The sequence below is a fragment of the Mirounga angustirostris genome, unplaced genomic scaffold, assembly GCF_029215605.1.
Source record: "Mirounga angustirostris isolate CCGP_5_RB_7025 unplaced genomic scaffold, mMirAng1.0.hap1 SCAF_14, whole genome shotgun sequence".
Taxonomy (NCBI): domain Eukaryota; kingdom Metazoa; phylum Chordata; class Mammalia; order Carnivora; family Phocidae; genus Mirounga; species Mirounga angustirostris.
The window spans coordinates 82,985,919-83,010,134 of NW_026991722.1; the positions used below are offsets into that span (position 1 = coordinate 82,985,919).

General features: G+C 53.9%; 2 protein-coding genes across 4 annotated transcripts in view; both read left to right on the forward strand.

The window, feature by feature from the left end:
• RNF10 (ring finger protein 10) overlaps positions 1-24,216 on the forward strand; it is a 129,883-nt gene that overhangs the window by 79,376 nt on the left and 26,291 nt on the right. The window lies entirely within an intron of this gene.
• On the forward strand, positions 660-23,536 carry CABP1 (calcium binding protein 1). Of its 2 annotated transcripts, XM_045886442.3 has the most exons (7): positions 8,377-10,172; positions 14,941-15,120; positions 17,832-17,862; positions 18,153-18,296; positions 19,061-19,170; positions 19,408-19,555; positions 22,760-23,532. In XM_045886442.3, the coding sequence occupies exons 1-7, from the start codon at positions 10,128-10,130 to the stop codon at positions 22,783-22,785; spliced, it is 684 nt and encodes a 227-aa protein (XP_045742398.1). In that variant the 5' UTR covers positions 8,377-10,127; the 3' UTR covers positions 22,786-23,532. The 2 variants fall into 2 exon arrangements, with proteins under 2 accessions (XP_045742397.1, XP_045742398.1); XM_045886441.2 differs by lacking the exons at positions 8,377-10,172; positions 14,941-15,120 and adding an exon at positions 660-3,128 and having other exon boundaries at positions 22,760-23,536.

Here is a 24,216-nt window from a genome sequence, read left to right on the forward strand (position 1 = left end):
AGCTCTTCCCCTGGATGTATGCATGGCTTGTTCCTTTACTTCGTTGTGGTCCCTGCTCAGATGTCCCCTCCCCAGAGAGGCCCTCCCTAATCACTGTTTAAAAGAGCACCCTCCATTATGCCCTCCTATCTTACCTGCTTCATTTCTCTTCACACTAAACGCCACCAGTTGTCACCATTAATTTCCCATGCATTTATGTAGTTGTTCAGTTGTCACTGAGGAGAGAGACTGTTTTGTTTCTCACCGTGTCTCTCGCGCCTAGAACAGTGCCTGGCAAATAACAGGCACTCAAGTGTTCATGGAATGAATGGATGAATCTGTGTATCCCAGGTGTCTAACATGGTGTCTGGTTCTAGAAATCCTTAAGTGAATGAACAAATTAGCAAATTTTACAAATGATGCGGAATCTTGCCATATATCCAGGATGACCCAGGATCTGAGTGCAAGCATTTCATCCATTCGCTCCATGAACATAATCTTGATTGCTTTTATTTAATATCCTAGGTGATGCACCTAGGCTCCTCACTTTTTTCAGAAATTGGTTGTTGACAGAGGTCCTGCCCAAGAATACTTAGGGGATTTCAGAAAGACAACCAAGGGTGGCACGGCAGGGACTTTTTTTTTTTTTATAAAGATTTTATTTATTTATTTGACAGAGAGATAGAGAGCACAAGTAGGCAGAGAGAGAGGGAGAAGCAGACTCTCCACTGAGCAGGGAGCCTGACGCGGGGCTCGATCCCAGGACCCCGGGATCATGACCCGAGCCGAAGGCAGCCGCTTAACTGACTGAGCCACCCAGGCGCCCTGGGACTTTGAATACCCTTCTGCCCCCCTGCCTCTTGTCAGCTCCTGAGGGATTCTGATAAGGTATTTTATCTCCTGTGATTTATACAGAACGTACACTTGCTGTTAATCCCGCCGAACACAGATTATTCTGAGGGCTGGAACAGGTAGGACAGTGATTGACCCCAAGCTCTGAGAGGGTGGGCCCTTTACACCCTTCGTATCGGGGTGGATGTTGCAGCGAGGCTTCTGGGCGGCTGCAGCGCAGGCTGCCTTAGTGTTTGTGCTTTAGGACCCTGAGTGGCTTTGATATGGCAGTTCGGTCCCTTCTAGGTGAGCTGGGGAACAATTTGCCACACTTTTCGTGTCCACTTTGGCCTCTGGCAGTTGGTTTTCCTGCCCATTTTGTTTGTTCTTAATTCCTTGCATATGGGTATGTAAAAGAAGCAGGCAGTGCAGAGGAGGGTGAACTCTCGGCGGGGGTGAAGTGTAGCATATTGGCAATCTGTCCATCTGTCCTCTTAACGCCAAGCGGTGACCAGATTTGCCTGATTCTCATGCATGGATGGCATCAGGGCCAGAGACCAGAACAGGGAGATCTTGGGAGGTTCACATCCCATCCCCCCCTTCAAATCTCAAGTATCCCATTACTGGAGAAGAGTGGTAGATGGGGCCTCATAAGGTGCAGAGGGAAGGGAACTAACTAGGTTAACTGCCTGTGGGCCATGTTTCAAGTACTGAGCCAGGCCTTTTATGTGCATGGTGTCATTGGATGTTAACCAAGAGTTGGTTAGGATTGTTACCTGCATCTCAGAGAAGAGAAAAACAAGGTTCAGAGAGGTTGATGACACTTGCCCAAGATGGTAAGTGGCAGAGCTAGGATCTGAGATTCCAGCCAGGCCTGTGTGACTCCCTGGCTGCCCACCAAGAGCAAGGATTTCTCTAACATCTGGAAGGACGTGGAGGTGGGGTGCGCGGGGGGGGGGGGGGGCGGGGGGTGCGCGGGGGCGGGGCGTAACAGCTGGAGGGGCAGCAAATGGGTCCTACCTGAAACTTGATCATCACCAGGCCCTGCAAAGTCCTGGTTATACAGATGCCACCTGGCTTCTCTTCTGTTTTGAAAACTGAAAATTCTCTGGCTGATGTACCAGGGTCATCCTGGTCGCACTCCGCGGTACTGGAGTGGATGAAGTGCCCCACAGACACTCCTTCCAGCAGTGTCCTTCCACGCCATTCTGGCTCCGGTGTCTGCGCGTAGGGCCGTCATAGAGTGCCTTCCTCCTCCTTAGGTCGCCAGTTTACTGCACCTCTCTCGTTTCCAAAGTTGTACCCCCTGGGGCATGCACCCCGCCCGCATTTCTGGAGGTTCCGGCGGCTCCGGGTCACTGTGGGAACCTCCGGGTGTGTTAAGAGGCACTGCCGGTCCCCAAAGTCCGAGCATCTTTGGGGCCATTCGCCAAGCCCCTGCCCCAGCGCTCCCGGCGACGCGCCGCAGTGCCCCCTCCGCCGCCAGGGGCCGCCCGGAAGCGGGGCTCCTGGAGCGCGGGGCGGGGAAAGGGGCGGGGCGGGGCGCGGCGGTACCTGGGCCGCCGAGGATCCGGGGGTGGGCTCTCCGGGGACAGCCGGCGGCCCCCCCAGATCCGCATCGCCAGCCGCCGGGAAGCTCGGGGCTCCGGGCGTAGAAGCTGCGCTGTCACATGGGCGGCGGCGACGGGGCCGCATTTAAGCGGCCGGGGGACGGCGCCCGCCTCCAGCGCGTCCTCGGGCTTGGCTCCCGCCGGGCGCCCCGCTCTCTGCCCGCCGGGGGCCCCGCGCCGCGCCGCACCGCGCCGCCCCCGCCGGGCCATGCGAGCGCGGGCCCCGCCGCGATGAGCTCGCACATCGCCAAAAGCGAGTCCAAGACGTCGCTGCTGAAGGCGGCGGCGGCGAGCGGGGGCAGCCGGGTTCCCCGCCACGGCCCTGCCCGGGAGCCAGGGCTGCCTGGCCGCCGACTGCCCGGCACCGGCCCCGGCACGCCGCCGCCGTCCGGGGACCCCAGTTCGCGGAGGCCCCTGTGCCGGCCGGCGCCGCGAGAGGAGGGCGCGCAGGGGAGCAGGCGCGGGCTCCCCCAGGCGCACTGCAGGCCCCGGGAGGCTCTGCCGGCCGCGGCGTCCCGACCTTCGCCGCCGTCGCCGCTGCCGCCGGCCCGCGGGCGGGATGGGGAGGAACGGGGGCTGTCCCCGGCGCTCGGCCTCCGGGGCTCGCTGCGAGCCCCGGGTCGTGGGGACTCCGCTCCAGCCGCCGCGTCCGAGGCAGACCCGTTCCTCCACCAGCTGCGCCCCATGCTCAGCTCCGCCTTCGGCCAGGTAAGGGCCGCGCCTCCCGCCCGCGCTCCCGGGCAAGGCGCTCGGGACCCTGCGCGGCTGCGCGCCCACAGCCCTCCTCCCGCTGCCCGCGGCCCCCGGTCACGCTCCCGGTAGTCCTTCCGCAGCCCTGCCCCCTGGCCGGCACTCCTCCTCCCCCCGGTGCCTGATTCAGCACCCTGTGCGCTGTCCACGCTCCGGGCCTCGCCGCCCTCCACCTGCCAGAATAGGCCAGTCCTGGAAGGGAACGACCGCCTCAAACCGTCTGGAGATTTGCAGGGGTCAGCAGGGGCGCTCCGAGCAGGTGGCGCCAAATCCACTCCTCTGGTCTCCAGCCAAGACTGTCAGTGAGCGACCCAAAGGAGCAAGGGGTTTGGAGTCGGGAGCTCAAGAATGGCTACCTCGGGGCACACAGCCTTGCTTGGGGATGGGGGACGCTGGTCACGGGCTGTGGTGGCCCCAGAGACCTGGGAAAAGTTAGGAGAGCTAGATGGAGACTCAAAAATATGAGAAAAGTGTCTGGGTAGGCACGGAGGGGCTACACAGAGCTATGGCTCAAATCGGAACTTCAGGGGTGTTTTAAGGAGGTTGTCACTCCAGGGATGCCACTAGGATGGCGGTTGGGCACTTGTCAGGTCGTAGGACGTGGAATAACACCCTAGCCTGAGTCGATGTGCGTTCTAGGGTCAGAAAGGTCACTAAGGGGTCACCAGTGGCTACTCTCGTTTCCTCTAGGCCTTTCTCTCCAGGGTCCTGGGCAGCTGAGCATCTGTCCTCTAATCCAGGTCTCCAGTCTGGTGTGCGCTGCTGGGGAGAGAGGTTCGCGGAAAAGAACCTGTGAACCCCCGAGCAAAGCCAGGGTTGCCTCTGAGTTCTGAGTTCATAATTAATTCAAACTCACTGGCACAGCGTTGAGACCGTTCTGCGGCAGCCGAGGAGGGGAGTAATGCAGAGGTCTGATGGCAGAGTTTGCGGGGTGTGTGGAGGAAGAGAGGGCCCTGAGTGGTTCTGTGCTGGGCTGTAGTGTAGAGAAGCCGTTTCAAGCTCCTGGCTCGCCATGCGGGATCGGAATTCCAAGGAGGCCGTGTGTGTGTTCTGCCTCAGATCTGCACATTCCTTTTCAAAATACTACTCCGTGGCGGCTGAGGCCGGTGGGGGTCTGACATGAAGGAGCTGCACGTGGATTCGGGTTGCGCGGGGCTGCTGTGTGGTGTGATAGGGCAGCAATGTGTGGCTTTGTTCCTGTGGGGAGCCCTCGTTAGCCGAGTTAGCTGGAAGCAGTTCTTCAGAGGAGAGATTTGGAGGCAGAGCTTTGAGAGTGTTGAGCGCAGCGACGTGTTGAGGTGGAAGTTCACTGCAGTGGCTTCTGTATTAGGAGGTGTGGGGTGTTCGGGTCTGTGGAGCGGGTCTGGGTCATGGAATCGGTGACATCTGGTCATACATGTATCAGATATTTGGGGGCATCTACTTTGCCCGGGCATTTGTGGGGCACGAGGGAGAGACCAGTGGACACGACAGCCAGGCTTCTGGCTGTTCCAGAGCTTACGATCTAGCAGTTTGTAAGGGTGAGTCCCTGGCCCAGAATCACTCATTTTCTGGTTATTCATTTTGCTGCGAATATGACTTCGTTCCTAGAAAAAGAGCCTCTTCTTTTTCCAGTCTTAACAGAATTTGCCTGCATGGGCCCTTTGTGAGCTCAGAGCATTTCAGCTACCTGCTTTTCTTCCTCCTTCTACTTTCTTAGTCATTATTGAAGACTACTCTCCAGCCCAGTGTTCTGAAATGTCACCAGGGTCACCTGAGTCAGGAAGAGCTGGAAGGTCCTATCAAATATTTACCACCTCCCTCTGGAAGCTCTTGACTATGGAGCTGCAGACTTTTTCTGTAAAGCTCAGCACGTTCAGTTTGGGCTTCCTGCTGACAGCTCTAATGCATCTGCTTGAACAGCAGCGGCAATGACAACAGAACCCAGCCTGGGACTTTTGGGTCAGAGTCTCCAGTCTCTTTTTCTCATGTCTCCCAAGCTCTGGGTTTTTTTTTTGTTTTTTTTTTTTAACCTTAAGTGAATCGCTTAACCTCATTAAGCCTCTGTTTCTTTATCTGCAAAATAGGGAAGATCGTAGTACCTCACTGGGTTTGGGGGAATTAAATGGGACATGGAGATATGTACAGATTTTGGCCAGTGCATGGTCCAGAGCAAGGGCTCTACTGATATTAGTTATTATTATTATTGTTGTTGTTGTTGTTGTTATTGCTGATTAACTACCAAGTGCTGTCCAGGACCTTCTTCCTTCCATTTGTAGTAGAGTCAGGGAGAGCCAGGGCTCAAAGTAACACTGAAGGGACTGAGATAGACTCCCATGTTAGGGGGAACAGGAATTAAGATTCTTTCAGTGACCTCCCAGAGCATCCTTACTGCCTGCAGGCAAATGGTGTGGTTTTGAGTCGAAGCCATAGAATGGTAGCTTGAGAGAAAGTAGAGCTGTAGGTTCCAATCCCAGCTCTGTCACTTCCCATTACTGTGATCTTGGGCCTGTTCTCCTCTCTCTCTTTCTCTGGTCTGGGTTTGTTCATCCAGAAATGAGATTGACAAAAACTACCTTGCAGAGCTATTAACGAGGGTCACACAAGATTAAGGATGTCAAATGGACTGGCTCCAGTATGTTCTGGAAAAAAAGGGTAGCCTTCATTAATGTTATTGTTAATAAAGTAACTGTCTGAATGTGGGCCTGTGTAAGGTACTTTGAAAGCTGTCTCTGAGCAAGGTGAGAAAGGCCATTAAAGGTAGGAGCTGAATGACAAGGGACCTTCCCTAGTACCCTTTTGTGGCCAGCTAAGGACATGCCACCCAGTGGCCTAGAGAGATGTGATATTAGACATTAACTCAGAATAGGCATGATTTGGGGCAACTCTTGGCAATGGGTCTTGTAAAACTATTTTAAGAACAGTTTTTCTGCTCCTTACTCTAAGCTGGGGAAGAAACACCCCTTGTAGAGGAGGCAGATGTGTATAAAACCCACATCTCTGTCCCATCCTTCCCCTTTTTCTAGCTCTAGCGACATCTCTTCTGATTTGAATAGACTAGCCCAATTCCCAAACTGCTTTGCACATAACAAGGTCACAGTATCTAATGGGCAAATGACCATTATCTCCAGCCTCAGGTCTACAGAGGTTTCTTAGTTCCTATAGCTTAGAGGGCTGTGTACCTTATTCACTCCGACCCTGCAAAGTCTCTCCCTACTTGGGCAAGAAGCCCCTATTGCTTTTCCCCTGGGGTCTGGGGAAAGGGAAAGAGAAGGTCATCTTGTGGTTGATATCAATCCTGTGGAGTCCTCCCAGACAGCTGCGTTTGCCTTTAGCTGTTTGGGGGAAGCAGCATGAGTGCTTGAGACCTCAGTCAAGAGCTCACTAAACAATTGCCCAAGTATCTTCTCAGCCACCTGTGAAGGTTGGCATTATCATCCCCGATTTTAAAGGTGAGGAAACAGTCTCAAGAGAGGGGAAATGGCTTGTCCAAAGGCCACACAGTAAGTAAATGGCAGGACTGTGATCTCTAAAGAACTGGTTGGGTGGGAAGTCACAAAAGAGTGTTTCCTATTTGTCAGAAGCATCCACAAAGCACCTCTCAGGTTACGACCCAGCTTTCCCTGAGTGTGTTCACCCTGGGCTGTCGTCCAAGTTTGAATGCTGGTGATAGAACCGATTAGGGCTGGAGGCCAGCCTCCCTCCTAATCAGGAATAATCAGCAATGGGTTTATCCTTCTCATCCCTCTGATCCTATTATTCCATTCCAGAACTCCAAGTGTAGGCTTCCGGAAGCCCAGGGGCTGCTGCCCCAGTGAAGAGGGACAGGAATGTGGGGCTATGTGATGTGCTTTGCTCCTTAGAGAAGCCCCTATTGTTCAGCCCTTTTAAAAACTTTCTGCTAAAGGTCAAGCCTCCCTCTAGATTCCAGTTATGCCTGTCACTCGGGACCACCACGGCCTGCCCTGCCCTGCCCCAAATAGCTTAAGTGAAACTCTGAGTTTGAATCCCTGAGTCTCTTGCTGCCTTCAGCCTCAAGCTAGGGTCAACATCCTTCCCTCTAAAGAAGGATGGGATTTATTCAGAGTGCATGACTTTTCCACGGGTGCCTGGTTTTGCTGTCTTCTGTCTCCTGCTTCCAAGGACAGGCATATTCCAAGGTCGGCAGGCGGGTGCTGTGCTCGGGCTGGCCTGCAGGGGGCAGGAGTCACCAGGTCTGACTGACTGGGTGTTCTGCTGAGTATGGAGAGGCGGGCACAGCTGGCCCTTTAAGACCAACGTTGGGCAGGCGAAGGGGCACCTTCTAGGTACCCGGCACTGTGCCAAGCCCTTTGCCTGTATTATCTCACTGACTCCTCACAACAGCCCTCGGAGGGAAGGGTTATTAGTGTACCCATTTTATAAAGAAACTGAGGCTCAGAGAGATTTACAAGTTCTCAAGGTCATAGAGTTTGCTAGGCAGCAGGGCAAGATTTGAACCCAGGTTTGTCTGCCCCTGCATTCCAAGCTCTTAGTATCCTTGTCCATGGCCCTCAACACTGGCTGCAGATCAGAATAACCTGGAGCACTAACCACCACCAATGTCCAGAGCTCACCTGCACCTATTAAATCAGAATCATCTGCATCTAGCGTTGAGAATCTTCACTTGACGCTGCGCTGCCTTTCCGTATATCTGCCCAGGTAGTTAATATGAATTGGGTTTGTACCTGGAACCTAACTGGATTTCCCTCTGGGGTCCCTGGTGAGCCCCAGCTTGTCAAGAGTCTGCAGATGGTTGGTTTCCTAGGCTTGATCTCCAAGTCTTTCCCGATCCCCCCCAAGACTAAGTGAGATTCCTTTGTCTCACATTCTCAGTGGTTTCGCGTTTCCTTCCCCCTTCATTGCATTTACCGGAAACGTGATTAAATAAGTGCATTCATAGCTCTTTAATAGCTCTTGCCCGCCTGCTAGAATGTAAGCTCCCTGAAAGCAGGGACCATGCTTATCTTGTTCCCCACAGCATTCCCAGAGCCAGGCACAGTGCCTGGCACATAAACACTGGACAAATGATACTTCTTTCTTCCATTTTAAGAATTACTCATTGAGTACCTGGGTACGCGCTGGGTACTTGTCCACATCCGTTTTATAAGGAAGATAAGGGGAAACCCCCTATTCCAGGCAAGGAAACAGAAGCTCTGGAATATGAGAAGTCAGAAGCTGGTGACAGAGCCAGGATTCAAGCCTGCAGTCCCTTCTCATGCACCTGAGTCTCATGACCCTGACCTCGGCCCTGCAGAGAGCCTGGTTCATGCTCTTGTGGAGGAACGCATCTTTGGAGAAGGCACTTATGTTAGCTGCTCACTCTTCGGTTTCATCTCCCGGGTGTCTCTCCTGCCCTTTGGGCGTCAGCACCTCCCCAGGCTCCTCCCTCTGTCCTCAGGGGCTGCCCCTCCTTCTCGTACCTCCTCTGGAGGTTTGGTCCACACAAGGCTGCTGAGTAACTCCCCTAATTAAACCATTGCAACGTCAGCAGCAGCACGGACGTCAAGAGCTCTCCAGGGACTTTCTCCCCCGGCTCCCCGGGAGCGAGCGAGCCTGTGGCACCTTCTGGGCAGCACCCCACCCACTCCCTTAATGGAACTTCTGACCGGCCACTGAAGCTGGATAAAAAGTCCCCGAGAAAGCAGCCTCTCTGGACTGAAACTCTTCAGCGCGGCATGGAAGGGTTGTTGCATCAGGGGCGGGGAGAGTTCGGCTTCCCATCCCCTCCCTGGCGCCCCCTGCTGGGAAAAGCTGGCTGCCGGGAAACAGGGACACTTCCACTCTTGGGTCATCTGGCTCCTGCCCTAGATCTTGAATGTGACATCTGAGGCTTGAGATGAGTTCTCATCAAACCTGGAACCCAGAGGGACAAGGAAGAGCCACTCACCTAAAAAGTTCCAGTCGTGGGACCTTGAAGACCACTTTGCAAAGGGCGGCCCCTCTGCCCTGCACCCCAAGGAAGCCTTGAAAGATCCTCGCTCAGGATTAGGCAAAGGATTGTTCTAGGGTTGGCAGCCCTCCATCACACCCTCTGCGTCAGCACTGCCTCCATCATGCCCCCCCCCCCCGCAGTCTCTTGGTTTCTCTTGGGTTGGAGAGACCCCACATAGCAAAGGGAGCGGAAGGATCTGCTTGCTGCTGATGGCTCAGCTTGTGCTTCTAGCCCCGGAGCTTCATCCCATTTCAATGACGAAGCAAGTGTGAAAAATGGGGCGTGATGGGGACGTCACATGATCTTCCAGGCCCTCAACTGGAACTGCCTGCTCTCAATCCAGCTGCGATCGCCAGGGGGCAATTAAGATGTGTGTCTGTCCCTCGGTGCTTGCGTGTGCGTGTTTGTGCGCAGATGTGTGTGTGTGTGTGTGTGTGTGAATGCACACACAGGACTGGGAGCTGGGAGGCAACCTGGCTTTGGTGGCCCAAACTAGCCTGCTTCCCCTTCTAGGTCTGCTGGCCTAATTCCCAGCTGCAGCTGCCATTCTGGGCCCCCCTCCCTGAAGCAATCTCCCTGCAGATTTGGCAGCGGGAGAGGAGGGGCTGAGGGAAGGGAAATGAACCGGAGAGAGGACTGAGCTCTAATCTGATGTAGATGATCCGGCAACCTTCCCCAGCTTGCTGCCCTCTGCCATCAGCTCCCCGGGCGATTTTCTCTGTGCCCTGCACTCTCCCCTCCTGCCTTCATCTCCTTAAGAAAGTGTCCAGAAAGTTAAACCCAGACACACAAACACACACACAATCAACCAAAAAAAAAAAAAAAAAAAAAAAATCAGAGAGCCAGAGCAGGCAGACGAGTAAGAGAGCACGCGCGCAAGAGACAGGGCTCAGAACGGGCCAGGAGGAAGAGCTGCGCGGGCAGAGGGAGGCTGGGGTTGGCCGTGACAGGGACTAAGGTCTCTTAGTCCCCAGGAGCCTCCTTCATGGACCTGGGGATCCTGAGAGGGGCTGCCTCAGCTTAGGATGGGCAACTGTGTCAAGTCTCCACTGAGAAATCTCTCAAGGAAGGTATGTTTCTGGAATTCTCAATACCTGGGGCAGGGGAAGGGGGCCTCTTGCCATCTGTCCGAGAGTTGGGGACGGAGGGGTTGGGCATCTGAAGTTTGCTACCCTTTCCATGGGTTCTGTCGAAAGCTGCTTCCCTGTTCCCACCTCCAGATTCCCTCTGATGCCTGTTTTCAGTGTCTCGGGCTCTGAGCTGAAGTTGGGACTTACAGCTGCATGGGGGTGGGGGGGCTGTGTTTGGGAATTAGCACAAGATTTAGAAAAGAAACCAGGTAGTTACTGGGCCATAACATGACAAGCCCAGGTCCATAGAATGTGAGTGGACAGATCCCCTTGGGGCTGCTGGATCCGAAGAAGGTTGAGCTGGGCTTTGTGACCCTGCCGCTACTGAGGTAGGGCTTCCCAGCTTGGGGGGGGGGGCCGCTCATTCATCTCTTTGAGAGTCTCTGGTCCTCTCTCTGGTGGTCTCTAAGCCTTCTGGCTTGTGGGTTTTGAAGTAGATCCCATTGCTACTGGGGTATGCCCTGCTACCCTCAATAATTCCTGAATCCGCTCAGAGAATCTCAACTAGGACCAGGCTGGTTCAGGGCTCCGGATTGTTTTTACTGAGAAATAGGATATTGAGCAAAGGTGTCTATAAGTCGCTTTTTGTCATGGATTTATTGCTTATACACCAGGATAATATCCTTTTGCAAGAATTCCTTTTGGAAAGCAAATCACCACCTCCAAAACACTTTTTTTATGCAAAGCTGGGCTTACATCTATGGGGTTTTGCTTCAGGCAGGCTCTGCCTGTGTTTCTAGCCCTCTGTAGTCAAGCTGGAGAAGAAACTCGTAGATATTATTTAAAGGAAGAAGGAATGATAGGGATGTTTTCCTCCAGTTCTGTCATTTTCCAGTCAAGGAACTTGATTACCACTGGGGTGAAGTGACTTACCCAAGGTCTCAGGTTAACTAATGGCATCTCTGTCCCTAACCCCGTACTACCTCCTGGGTCGGTTCGATAGTCTTCTTAATTTAGGACATTCCGGGCTTTTCTGTTCATCATCTTCCTATTTAGCTAAGCTGCTCACATCAAATTCCCTTTAATCCTCACTGGTCCCTTGGATCCTTCCGAGGGTTGACTCTTCCTTCTGTGCGTAAAGCCCACATCATCTGTCATCTTAGGGAAGTCTTTGGCACCAGAGGTGGGCTCCACGCTGTTGTAGAGAAGCGGAAACTGACCTGAATTAGTCTAGAGGACGACAGGGTGAAAGATTTCCCCCGGAGTTCTGTCCGGAGCTTAAAAAGGTGAACTTTAACAACAACAAGCATTGTCCCTCTGCCCCACCCCACCCATCTCCCCCCCCCACTACACTGCAGAGTGCTTAAGAGACCCACTTCTCAAACCTTTTCTTTCCAGCCATGTGACTTTGGGCAAGTTACTTAACCTCTCTGGGCCTCAGTTCCCCCGCCCACCAGGTGGGAATACTAATATTTACCTCCTAAGGTGATCATTAGAAGCAAATAAAGTGCTGTGCACACTGCCCGGAATGGAGTCCTCAATAAATGGCAGCTCATATTACCATCATCATGATCCTAATTTTACCACTCTGGGTGTTCGGAGAAGGCGGGGTGGAGGGAAGAAGGAAAATAGGTGAGGTTTTGTTTGAGTCCGCGGAATAAGGTAAAAGACAATAAAACGCATTGCATTCAATTTCGTGTTCTTTTGTAATAGTAATAATTGCTTTCTTCTGAATAGCTACAACATATCCAGCGTCTGTGATCTCATTTGCTCTTTTCCACCAAGTAGTTCTCTTGGCTGTTTTATAGAGAAAGGAACTGGACTTAAGAGATAAGAGCTTTCCTAAGGTCACACAGCCCAGTGGATGCAGAGTTGAGAGTTTTGAAATGTCGGTCCATGTGAATCCATAGCTGGTATTTTATTTGTATTTTTGCCTCCGTGAGAGGCTGCCTCTCTCTTCCCTTCTGGCGGAAGTGTTATTCACAGATTCCCGTGTCGGACCTTACAGGTCATCCGGACTCCCACTCGCTGCAGCGATTCCCTCTCCCACCTCGCCAAACCCTGATTCATTTAACTGCTCCTGAATACCTTCCAGGAGAGAGAGTTCTGACCTGCCTTCTCTTGGCCGGCTTGGGTTGTTAGAAAGCTGTTGGGTCGTGAGGCCAGCTGACCCCTCTTGTTGCCATGCTACACTTGGGAGATGGCCCCGTGGTGCCAGGAGACATTGTCAGCCTGTGGACCGCTGCCCACTTGGCTTCCTGAGTGTGGCGGCCGGGGAGCCGGGGCCGGGGAGAGGTGGCCTGCTCCGGGCTCTGTGCAGGGCAGGACCAGGCTGTCAGGTGCCATCACTGGCCGGGGAAGAACAGCAGCCTCCTGGGGCAACTTGGTGCCAGGCGGTATTATGATCAAGACATGCAGTGGAAAATCCCCAGCCACCACTGGTGCCTCCTTCGTGGGGACACGTTCTTCTCCATCCCTTCTCAGCTCTTCCCCGACGGGCACATATTTTCCCACTTGCTCTGGAACCAGAAGTAAATGCTTTCTGGCTCCCAGCATCTCTTATGCTGCATGTCCACCATGGGCACCCCCGGCATCCCCGTCATTGTCATCCCCACGGCAGCTCCATGTCTTGGGCTCTTACTGTGCTCCAGGTGCTAGGCAGTAGCTCGTTTATTTCTCCGCTGGGCAGAGATGGCAACTAGAGCACAGAGAGGTGAAGTCACCTGCCCGAGGTCACACAGCAAGCAAGAATTTGTCCCCAAACTGTTGGAGCCCAAAGCCAGGCACTGAATCACCTCTCAGAGTTCTTTGCTGCCTGCTGCCTCCACCCTCCGGGCTTGTGCTCACTCTGAGCCAAGTGTGCAAGACTCAGCCAGAAATGAAAAGGCTGATTCTCTACACACATCTCGGGAGATTGTTTCTTGGGGTCCAGCCGCTCTCTACTCCCGGGCTTCCTCTGAGCCAGCCTCCCAGTTGGGAAGATCTCTCTGGTTCTGCCCTCACTCTAGCCTGGGTCCTGGAAGCCTGTGTGAGTATGGCTAAGGCTCCGAACTCTTTTGGACATCAAACCAGAATGGCCCTTGGCCTCTCTGACATCTCTCAAGTTCTGAGACAACCAAAGACCCACCCTTATTGCATTCACTGGACTTGGGCCTTGCACTGAGGACCTTCACCCAGGGTCTGAACTAGGATACTGCTCCTCCCTCTCTAGGCCTGAGAGGCTTAGGAAGTTGGAGGGGAGCCTAGTCTGTAGCCCCAGAGTGTGGGGCTTTGGGGAGAAGAGGCAGGAGAGGAGAGGGAGGATGAGGTAAGCCGGGGGGAACTAGTTCTGCTTCTCATCTTGGGAGGACAGGCTGCCCCCTAGGTCACAGGATCTTCTCCTCAGCATGACCTTCTGTCAGCTGGAGGAACCTGGCAGCAAGTGGGGGTGGGGGCAGCAGGATAGAAGGGTAGGGCCTGCAGCTCTGGGGTTCTAGGACAAAGACAGCCCTCCAAGTATTAGCTGCTCTGTTTCTCCTTGGGAAGGTTTGCCTCCAAATCCTCACACTGAGGGGAGGCATCCAAGCTCAGGACTGAAGGCAGAGCACCCTGTCCTGGATCCTGGGGGGCCCTGGGCATCCTGTGGAGGCCAGAATGGAGTAGAATGTTGGGTCTGGATGCTGCTATTGTCCTAAGGGGACGGTCTATGGACAGTTCTGACTTTTTATAGCTGCATGGGAACCAGCAGGGAGGAGGAGGGGAGGGCCAGGGCCTGGGAGCACAGCTATATTCGGTAAGCAGAGAGGGCCCCTGCCTCAGCCTCTAGAGGTCGGGCAAACTGGGCGGGGAGCCAGAGACAGACAGGAGGGGGAAGAAAGAGAGCTGCTGGGGGCAGAGAGTGTCTAGTCTTGAGGCTGCAAACTGGGAAGAATCTGAGCCACAGATGGGCTTTGCCTGGCCCAGCCAGTGCTTTAAGTCAGAAGGAAACATTGGGCTGAGTTAAGTAAGGCTCTGCCCCTTCAGAGGCAGCCTACAGCCTCTGGGGAGGGGAAGAACAGCAGCCTCCCGGGGCAACTTGGTGCCAGGGGGTATTATGATCAAGACATGAAGTGGAAAATCCCCAGCCACCACTGGTGCCTCCTTCGTGGGGATGTGTTCTTCTCCATCCTTTCTCAGGTCTCCATCCCTTCTCAGGTCTTCCATTTTGCCCTAGGCCTCCCTCTTCTCCCACCTGCTTGTTTCTGTTAGTGAGGCCCCTGTGTTTGCACCTGCCAGTCCAGCAGCGCACCTGAGCCTGCTTTGCATGGTTCCAGCTCTGACTGTCCTCACTGCCTTCCAGTGGGGTCCAGCGGGGGCACGGCCACAAATCCGTCTGGGAGCATCTTGGGCAAGGATAGTACTCATTAGTCTCTGAGTGAGCATTTCCCATTGGTTGGAGCCCAAGCCCTGCCCCGCCCCTTCTCTCTGTAAGCTTCCACATGCACGTGAGTGTGTGATTCTCTGCGTGTGTACGTGTCGTGAGCGTGTGTGTGCACATGTCCCACACAGTGGGTGTCACCCCCAGATCTCCCTGGAGCGGCCGTGACAGTCAAGGATCAGAGACTCCATCTGTTGAACCAATTTGACTCCTGCCTCCCATGCATCCTGAACCCTGCTGTTTGACTCTCAAGGGTCTCCTCTTGAGGCGAGCCCCTTCTAGGACCCGGAGCCAGGCTGAGGCCAGGAGGGCCCGTGGGGCAGGGAGGTGACACCGTGCCTCTCTTTTGTATTTGCTTGGTGCTGGCTGAAGATGCGCCGGGAGGAGAAGAGCAGCTACACGGTGGTGCAGATGAGCCAGGAGGGGCCGGCAGCCAGCGGCGAGCTCCCGGGACCGCTCCTGATGCTGGCCCAGAACTGCGCCGTCATGCACAACCTGCTGGGCCCCGCCTGCATTTTCCTGCGCAAGGGCTTCGCCGAGAACAGGCAGCCTGTACGTAAGTTGGCCCCAGTGGAGCCGCACTCGACTTGGCTTCAGAGGGCATGAGGTGCTGGGAAGAAGAGGGGCTCTGTCCGCAGCAACCCGTGTCCCCTCATGGATATACCCCAAACCCTCAACTTGTGAATCTGACCCCCCCCCAAATTTCCCACCCATGGCTGCAAAGCTCTGGTGTGTCCACATGCACCAGCAAGAAGTAACAATAGCAACTAACGTTTTCTGTTTGCTTGCTTGCTTGTTTTTTTGCACACATACTCTGTGTGAGGCTCTGTGCTAAGTCCTTTGGTGCATCGCCTCATGTAAGGCTCAGAGCAACTCTGAGAGGTAAGTCCTATTATCACCCCCATTTTACAGATGAGGAAACTGATTTGGAGAGGTAAACAGACTCAAGATAACAGCTAGGGGGTGGTAGAGGTCGGCTTCAAACCCAGGGAGTCTGACTCAAAGGCTTCCTGTTCTCCTAACGGCAGCACTGAATACACAGGCCTGTCCAGGGGAACTTCCTCCAGTGGTGGAAATATTCTACGATCCGTGCTGCCCGATACAGTAGCCACCAGCCACACGTGGCTACTGAGCACTTGAAACGTGGCTAGGGCAGCTGTTAATTTCATTGGCTTCCGATTCCAATTTAAATAGCCACACGCGCGGCTCCTATGTCCGGGCAGATATCTGAACAGTCACAGGGAGGAGGGTAATAATGATGATGTTACAGACACAAACATTTGCAGGTTCCACTTACTGAATGCCACATGCTAAACACTTTACATATCTCGTCTCACGGGATGCTCACAAAGGCCCCGTAACATGGGTACTGGTATTAATCTATTTTACAGATGAGGAGACTGTGGCTCAGAGAGCTGAAGTGACCTGCCCAAGGCCCCACGGCTAGGAAGTAGCAGATCGGGCTTTGCACTTGAGTTTGTCTGACTCTAGAGGCCGAGCTCTTCTCCCAGACCGCATGTGTTGAGGAGAAAGGAGTGTGCATGTGCTGTCTTCCCATCTGACCCCTGGGGATGGTGCTCATGGTTTCCCTGTCACATTGGTGGGCATCCCCTGCTCTACTACACATACCCCCACTGCTCCGCAAGGGGAGTGTGTGATCCAACGGTCGGCCGCCCGGACCCCGCCAGACCAGCTCTGCCAGAGGCACACGGAGCAGGGGTACCTGGCTTTCCTGCTCCCTGGCTCCGGCTATGCAAGAAGGGGAGGGTGCTGCAGTGGGGGTCAGCAGCACCCTGTTCCTCTCCAATCGTGCAGAGCTGCGTCCTGGAGAAGTGGGATGCTGCTTGAGGCTTGAAGGGTGGGAAAGGACTCATGTCTGAATGACTTGTCCTAGGGTGTGTGCATGCATACACTTGCCTACTTGCTCACTTCACTTGCTGGGGGTACAGGGCATTGCAAAAATCATCCTTTTTGGCCACCCAAGATGTTGCTCTGCAGCCCCTTTCTTTTCTTTTTTTTTTTTTTTCCTAATTTTATTTATTCGTCAGAGAGAGAGCACAAGCAGGGAGAGAGGCAGGCAGAAGGAGAAGCGGGCTCCCCGCTGAGCAAGAAGCCCAATGCAGGACTTGATTCCAGGACCTTGGGATCATGACCCGAGCCGAAGGCAGACGCTTAACCAACTGAGCCCCTCAGGCGTCCCTCAGCAGCCCCTTTCTAGAAGATTCTCAGAGTTCCCGGAGCTGGCGTCTCTTGTCCTGGGGCCAGTTTCCAGTGGGTGGGCAGAAGCTGTCTCTTGCCTGCCCTGACCCTGTTGGCTAGAACAGCCTGCATGCACAGCTGAGATGCCTCATGCTTGCTGGGGCCCGCCTGTGTGTGTTCATGAGAGGTGTGCCCACACCTGGCGTGCGCTTCCTTAGGGCAGGCACACCCTGCCCCACATTCTTCCTGCCCAAAGTCAGAGAGCTGTGACATGTGGGGAGGCTGAGCCCTGCGCGCCAGTTTGGGAGCCTACTGAATAGGTCCAGCTGGGCATCCATTTCGTGCTGATCTGTCTGCCTCCTGGGAAGGCCTGGAGTGACTGGCACCTCATGGGCCAGAGCCCACCCTGTGCGTCCTCTGGGCCTGCTCTTTGGAGACTTCTCTGCCATCTGTTCAGATGCCCTAGACCCAGGGCTTCCTTGAGTCCCCAAGGAGACCTGGGCACGGCTCGAAGCTGGAGATGTGTGCTTTGGACCCTGGCGGCAGCCCCTGGCACTGGCAGTCCCCAGGGTCCTATGCTGTGTCCCACGACGGGGCAAGGTGTAGGATGGGGGTCAAGTTGGAGAAGGTGGGCCATGCCCAAGAAGGAGGGCACAGCCCTAAATCTGCCTCCACGCCCGTGGCTCCTCCTCCTCCCCTTCCTCCCTCTCAGGCAGCCTGTCTAGTCCCGGCTTTCTGTTCCTCTAGCCCTTCTCCCGTTGCCTTGCAGACTTCTTCTCTGTTGTGACCCACAACAACCTGCCCACCCCGCTTTATTTACAGGTTTTTGCCTCCAGACCAACTCTGTTCCCTGACACCATTCTTGTGTCTGGAATGGGGACACAGATGGGGCTCTGGGGTCCCTGGGCATCTCCTGTGTCTATGGGGGATGTGGGGCTGAACTTTTTTCCCTCAAAGACATGGTCTAGGCACTCTCCCCACCTGGTGCTTGCTGTCCCAGGTTGGGCATGTTGTGACTTCTAGGCCCCTCGCAGCTGCTAATAGGACACGTTCTTTTATTTCAGGACAGATCGCTGCGGCCAGAGGAGATTGAAGGTAAGACCTTTCACCTAAGGGGAAAGGGTTGCTCAGCTGTCCAGGAAGGTGAGGGAAGGGAGATTGCTGGGAAGAGAGGAAGAGACATCTTGGCCTCCTGGGGACGTGGCCTGGTATAGGGCTGGGCATCCTCTGTGGGGCCAGGTGTCAGAGGAGTGCAGTCCTGGCAGCTCCGGGGCCTGGCTTTCCCAGCCGGTGGGCGGGCGCTCGGGCCGCCTCTGCCCGGAGGCTCTGTGGGTCCCATTTTTCGTCTTTTCTTCAGCCATGCCCACTTTTATTCTTTTCCTCAGAGCTCCGAGAGGCCTTCCGAGAATTTGACAAGGACAAGGATGGCTACATCAACTGTCGGGACCTGGGCAACTGCATGCGTACCATGGGCTACATGCCCACCGAGATGGAGCTCATTGAGCTGTCCCAGCAGATCAACATGAACCGTGAGTCCCTCCACTGTGCCCTCCTTCCCTTCCCGGCCCCACCATCGTGGTCCTCTGCGGTCACACAGGCCCGGTCTCAGTTCTGGGGCCATCTCTTCCAGGCTCTGTGACCTGGGGCAAATGACTTAGCCTCTCCGAGCCTGTTTTCTCAGGAGGAAACTGTAAAATGAGAGAAGCACAGGAAGTCCATGAGGGAATATCTGCGAAACAGCCCCGGGCCTGGCACACAGGGATTGTTGAACAGAAGGAAGCTATTACTCCTATGTTATTCTCTGTCTTAGTTTGGGTTCTCCCAGAAGCAGACCCCGAGACAAGTATTTGAGTGCAAGCAGTTTATGTGAAGGTGAAGGGAAGCGTCAGGAGGGAGTAGAGAGGTGAGACCACAAAGAGACACAGCCCACAGAGTCACGGTGAACTCTCAAGCCAGCTAGCACCACGAGTGCTGAGAGTCTCATTCTGCTAGGCGGCTCCAGGAGTTTGTGCAGTGTGCCCACCTTGAGCCCTCCCCAGTGTTTCTTTCTTCCATCCGTATCTGCCTCTGTCCACCTCCTGACTGGTTCCCTCAGCCTAACCCTGGCCACCCCCCTGAGCCATTCCTTGACAGACCAACTGTCCATAGTCACCTCTCTGTCCTCATTTGGCCTTTGGTTGTACCCTGGACCTGGCACTAGATAGGTCAAGGAGGGGTTCACAGTGCCTTCCTTTGCTTAATTAGAGATGGGGAGTGCTTGGATGGATGACCTAGCCCTTTCCTCTGTCTCCAGTGGGTGGCCATGTGGATTTTGATGACTTCGTAGAGCTAATGGGACCTAAACTCCTGGCAGAAACAGCAGATATGATCGGAGTGAAGGAACTGCGAGATGCTTTCCGAGAGGTGAGTAATGGGCACTGGACAGGCAGGGGTGGGGGGTTTGTTAGAGTTCCAACCCCAGGACGGTTACTTGAAGAGAAATCTGAGCCCTGGATCACATACCAGGGGAAGGAGCTTGGACAGAGAAGGGTCTTTGGGGAAGGGGGAGATAGTGAGGCTAGAAAAGGAGCCCAAACTTGGGATCTGCTTCTACATTCCCCCATGTTGTAGCTACTCCTCTCTCCTCTTTGCCCTCTCCAGTTTGACACCAATGGTGATGGGGAGATAAGCACCAGTGAGCTACGAGAGGCCATGAGGAAACTCCTGGGTCATCAGGTGGGACACCGAGACATAGAGGAAATTATCCGAGATGTGGACCTCAATGGGGATGGACGAGTAGACTTTGAAGGTAGGTGGGGTTTGAATGTGGAAGAGAAGCGAAGGCAGTAGTGATGATCCATGGAGACTTCCAACTGTGTATCCATCATGATTCCAACTTTCCATGCTCCTACCCTTCCATTCTCTTACCCCTCCATCCATGCACTCCTATAATCCACCTTCCTATTCATTCCTACCCCCATCCATCCATCAGTCCATCTTGCCATCTGTTCATTTGCCCATCTTTTCATGTGTCCAGGTGTCTATCCACTCATCCATCTCTGAACAATTATCCATACTACCATTTATTCTTGCACTTATATAACTATCTATGCATCTGTTTGTTCTTCTGTACATTCATCTATGTATCCACTTACCCATGTACATCTGTCTATCCATACAGCTATACTGTTTTTTTTTAAAGGATTGTTTTTTGTTCGTTTTTTTTTTTAAGATTTTATTTATTTGAGAGAGAGAGACAGATCATGAGCAAGGGGCAGGGGTAGAGGGAGAAGCAGGCTCCCCGCTGAGCAGGGAACCCAATGCAGGACTTGATCCCAGGACCCTGAGATCATGACCTGAGCTGAAGGCAGAGGCTTAACTGACTGAGCCACCCAGGTGTCCCATACATCTATACTTCTGTGCCTCTGTTCATATATTCATGTATTTCCATCTGCCTATATCTCTGCCCACACTTCCATTGATCTATCTGTTTGTAGAGTCATTTCCCCATCTTCGTCCATCTTCTCATCGATTGGTCAATCCATCCATCCATCCATCCATCCATCCATCCATCCATCCACCCATTCTTGTGTCTACTGACCCCATCCATCTCTACCCATTTATCTGTCCATCTGCTCCTGCTTCCATCCATGCTAGATATTTTCAGAGCACCCCATCCATCAATCTGACACTCAGGCCCCCTGAGATCGGACCACAGCTCACCTGCCCAGTTGCAGCTCCACCTGTCCCTTTACTCACCCTCTGCTTTAAAGCCATACTCTGGTACTTGTGACCCATGATCCTGCCAAGCTCTCGTTTGAATGCACTGTTCTTTTGGTCAGGATGCCTTTTATTCTGCTCTTCACCTGGACTAAATTCTCTTCACCCTTCAAGACCCAGCAGTGGGGCCACTTCCTCTGGCACTTCCTCGCTGGTTGCAGGCTGAATTCCTCTTTCCCGGGCTTTTACAGCACCTCGGGCTCGCCCTCGTTCTTCACACTGTCCCTCAAGTGCTAGCTGTGTCTCCTCCTGACGGAACTTTTGGAGAACATTTTCTTTATCTCTGTATTTCCTCATAATTCAGCACCTGGCACATAGCTAATGCTCAGTAAAAGTGTTTTTTTTAAACGAATCAGTAATAATTCCAATAATTATCATTTATTGTACATGTATTACATACCAGTGTACTAAGTACACTTACACATATTGTCCCATTTTATTCTCACAACAACCCTCTGGATTGCACTATTATTGCCTCATGATACAGATGAGGACGCTGAGGCTCATGTGAGAAGTCATATGACTTGCTTGAGATCGCCTCACTATTAAGATGCAGCGCTGGATCATACTCCACGTCTGGAATCTCAACCACTACATACATTACACTGCGTGATAACCATTCAGGACAACTATGGGATACAGGGCAAAAATGTAGTAAAACATTGACTCTGAACTCCAGGAACTTGCATTCTAAGCAGAAAGACAAGATAAACATGTGCCAGAATGTGAGTGTATCCAGAACCCAAAGGTTGGGAAGTCTTTTCTGGGGAGCAGGTAGAATCTTTGAAGAGAGTGTGGCTACATGGAAAGATGGCTTTGCTGCCACCAGATTTGAAAATTTCAGGTCGTCCTGTGTCCTGGCAGTGCCCCCCCCACCGCCACAGACAACGGCCCTTCCCTACAAGCCCAGCATCCCCCATTTGTTCTTCTAGCATGTATCGTACTCCTACTGTATGTCGAGATTGCCTTGAGGAACCCAAGACCAGCAAGGAGAACAGAAGCCAACAGTATAATCCATGCTGTTTGGGGAGGGATACAGCAAGCTGTGGGGTACAGAGGGGGCATCTGTGCCAAGCTGGAGGGGGGATTAAGGAAGGCTTCCTGGAGGAGGCTCTAAATAAGTAAAGCCCTAAGGGATGAGTAGGAACTGCCAGGTGAAAAAGAAGGAAGGGGTATTTACCCAAATGAATTGAAACTTACGACCACACAGAAACCTGCACTCGGATGTTTATAGCAGCTTTATTTACAATTACCAAACCTGAAAGTAACCAAGACGTCCTTCAGTTGGTGAGTGGATAAACTGTGACAATGGAGTATTATTCACACTAAAAAGAAACGAGCTATCAAACCATGAAAAGACAGGGAGAAATCTTAAGTGCATCTCGCTAAGTGAAAGAAGCCAACCTGAAAAGGCTACATAATGTGTGATTCTGACTGTGCGACATTCTTGAAAAGACAAAACTATGGAGATGGTAAAAAGATCAGGGGTTTCCAGGGGTTTAGGGGGAGGGAGGGACGAACAGGTGGAGCACAGAGGACTTTTAGGGCCGTGAGACCGTTCTGTATGACACCGTAGCGGTGGATACACGTCCTTGCACATTTACCCCAACCTATGGAATGGACAGCACCGAGGGTGAACCTGAATGCTACTGTGGCCTCTGGGTGATAATCACACATCCATGTAGGTTCATCGATTGTAACAAACGTCCCACTCTGGTGCGGGACGTTGATGGTGGGGGAGGCTGTGCAGGTGTGGGGCAGGGTGTAAATGGGAACTCTGTACTGGCTGCATAGTTTTGCCGTGAACCTAAAACTCCAAATAATCAAGTCTAGTTCAAAGGAAAAGGAGAGAGAGGGGACAGGTTGCAGGCAAGCTGAGAGGTGGAGGGAGGGTGAGTGTGCCCGCTGCCCTGAGAGGGAGATCCGGGCGGTTGGAGCTCAGGGAGGGTGAGCCGTGAGAGAGAGACGTCAGCTGGGGCCACAGCGGGGAGAGCCTCGGGGCCAGCGACAGGATATTGGACATTTTCCCACGGGGAGCCCTGAGAGGTTTCAGAGGGGTCAGCCATGTAGATGAAACAGCTCCCCTTCCCCCGCCAGCTGCTGTGCACAAGATGGATTGGAAGAGGCCCGATGGCAGTGGGGGGGCCTCGGATCCGAGGGAGATTTGGAGGCGGCGGCCTGAGCTGGGCCTGACTGTGCTGTTTTCTCCCCACCCCGTCCCGTGCCCTCGCAGAGTTTGTCCGGATGATGTCCCGCTGAGGCCGCCAGGGCCCCTCCAGGACTGCCAAGCTCCCGGGCGGGAGAAGAGGAGCCCGAGTGCGCCTCACCCCGCCGCAGCCGCCGAGAGCCCAGGATGGACTGGCGGACGGGGCCTGCCTGCACCCCGGGGAGGTGCCCACCCCGGACCCCCACCCCTCCGCACTGTGAAAGACTCACAACTCCTGCAACTGGAAAGGGGGGGCGCCCGCCGCCGCCGAGGCCACCGTGCCAAGCCGGCAGAGGTGACGCCGGGCGCCAAGTGCCACGGACCCAGCCGCTGCTGGCGGGGTGGGCCAGGGAGCCCGGCCGGCAGCCCCCACACAGCATGTCCGCCCCGGGGCAAAGCCTCTCGCCGCCCTCCTTCGCTCTGTGCCCGTCCCAGCTCGCCACAGCCCTGTTCTCTCGGAACCAATAAACGTATTTCCCAGGCAAGGGCAGCTGTGGGGGTCTTTTGCTTCTTGGGCCCGGTCAGATGACGTGCATTTCCCGAGTACCGACTGCACGCCCGGAGCTGGCCCAACAGTCCTGCGTTCAGCATGCATTTATTGAGCACCGTTAGGGACCCGCTGTCATCTCAAAAGCCAGCATCTTGTACCTCTAACTGGAGGGGAGCCTGGGGGAGATAGTGATCTGGCTGGGTACCCAGCTGCCCCAAACAAAGTCAGGCTCTGTAAGAAAAGGAGAATAGGTACTGGGTGAGCATCCAGCAGGGTCTGCCCACTTCCTCTCTTCCTGGAGCTTCCAGCCTGGCGGGAAGACAGACATGAAGTGCTTCAGTATGCCGGGGTTACAAATCGTGATGCTTTTATGCACAAAAAAGGCAGGGGCCTGTGGTAGGCTCTAATAAGGAGGCCTAGCGTCCTCCGGGGAGGTCAGCAGAGGCTTTCCTGAGGAAGCGATGACAAGGTGTTTGCCACGGAGGAAATCCCAGGGTGTGTGTAAAACAGATGTCCAAACAGCTGCCCCCCACTCAGCAGAGTGGGCAGTGGGAGAGTAGAGTGCTTAGGCCCTGGGTTTACTTGCTCTGTGACTTTGGGCCAGTCGTGTCCCCTCTCTGAGCCCCATATGTAGTAGGGGAATAATAAAGGCTAATAAAATCCTCTCCGAGGGCCGCCATTCACATAACAGCTGCGCAAGGCACTGTTAAACAGGACCCATTTGTAATCACTGTAACTAAGTTCCGTAGGTGAAGGGTTGAAGGAGTCTAACGGAGATGTTAGTGGGTAGAAGTTGCCCAGAATCTTTGACAGGGTTAGTGTGAAATCAGACAGGTGTGTGGGACGGACCCGTGTACTTCGAGCCTGTGGTTCTCAAGCTGTGGCGTGTGAGAATCACCTGGAGACTTTGTTAAACCAGAGATCTGGGCCCCCCTCTAGTGATTCCGATTCAGGGTCTGGAGTGGGGTCCGTGAACGTGCATCTCTAACAAGCT

Excerpts from the sequence above, each read along its gene's own strand:
- CABP1 (XM_045886441.2), top strand. The coding sequence starts at position 2,481 with ATGGGCGGCGGCGACGGGGCCGCATTTAAGCGGCCGGGGGACGGCGCC. Across the intron at positions 17,863-18,152 it reads GCGGCCAGAGGAGATTGAAG|AGCTCCGAGAGGCCTTCCGA; the intron begins GTAAGACCTTTC and ends TCTTTTCCTCAG. Across the intron at positions 19,556-22,759 it reads TGGACGAGTAGACTTTGAAG|AGTTTGTCCGGATGATGTCC; the intron begins GTAGGTGGGGTT and ends GTGCCCTCGCAG.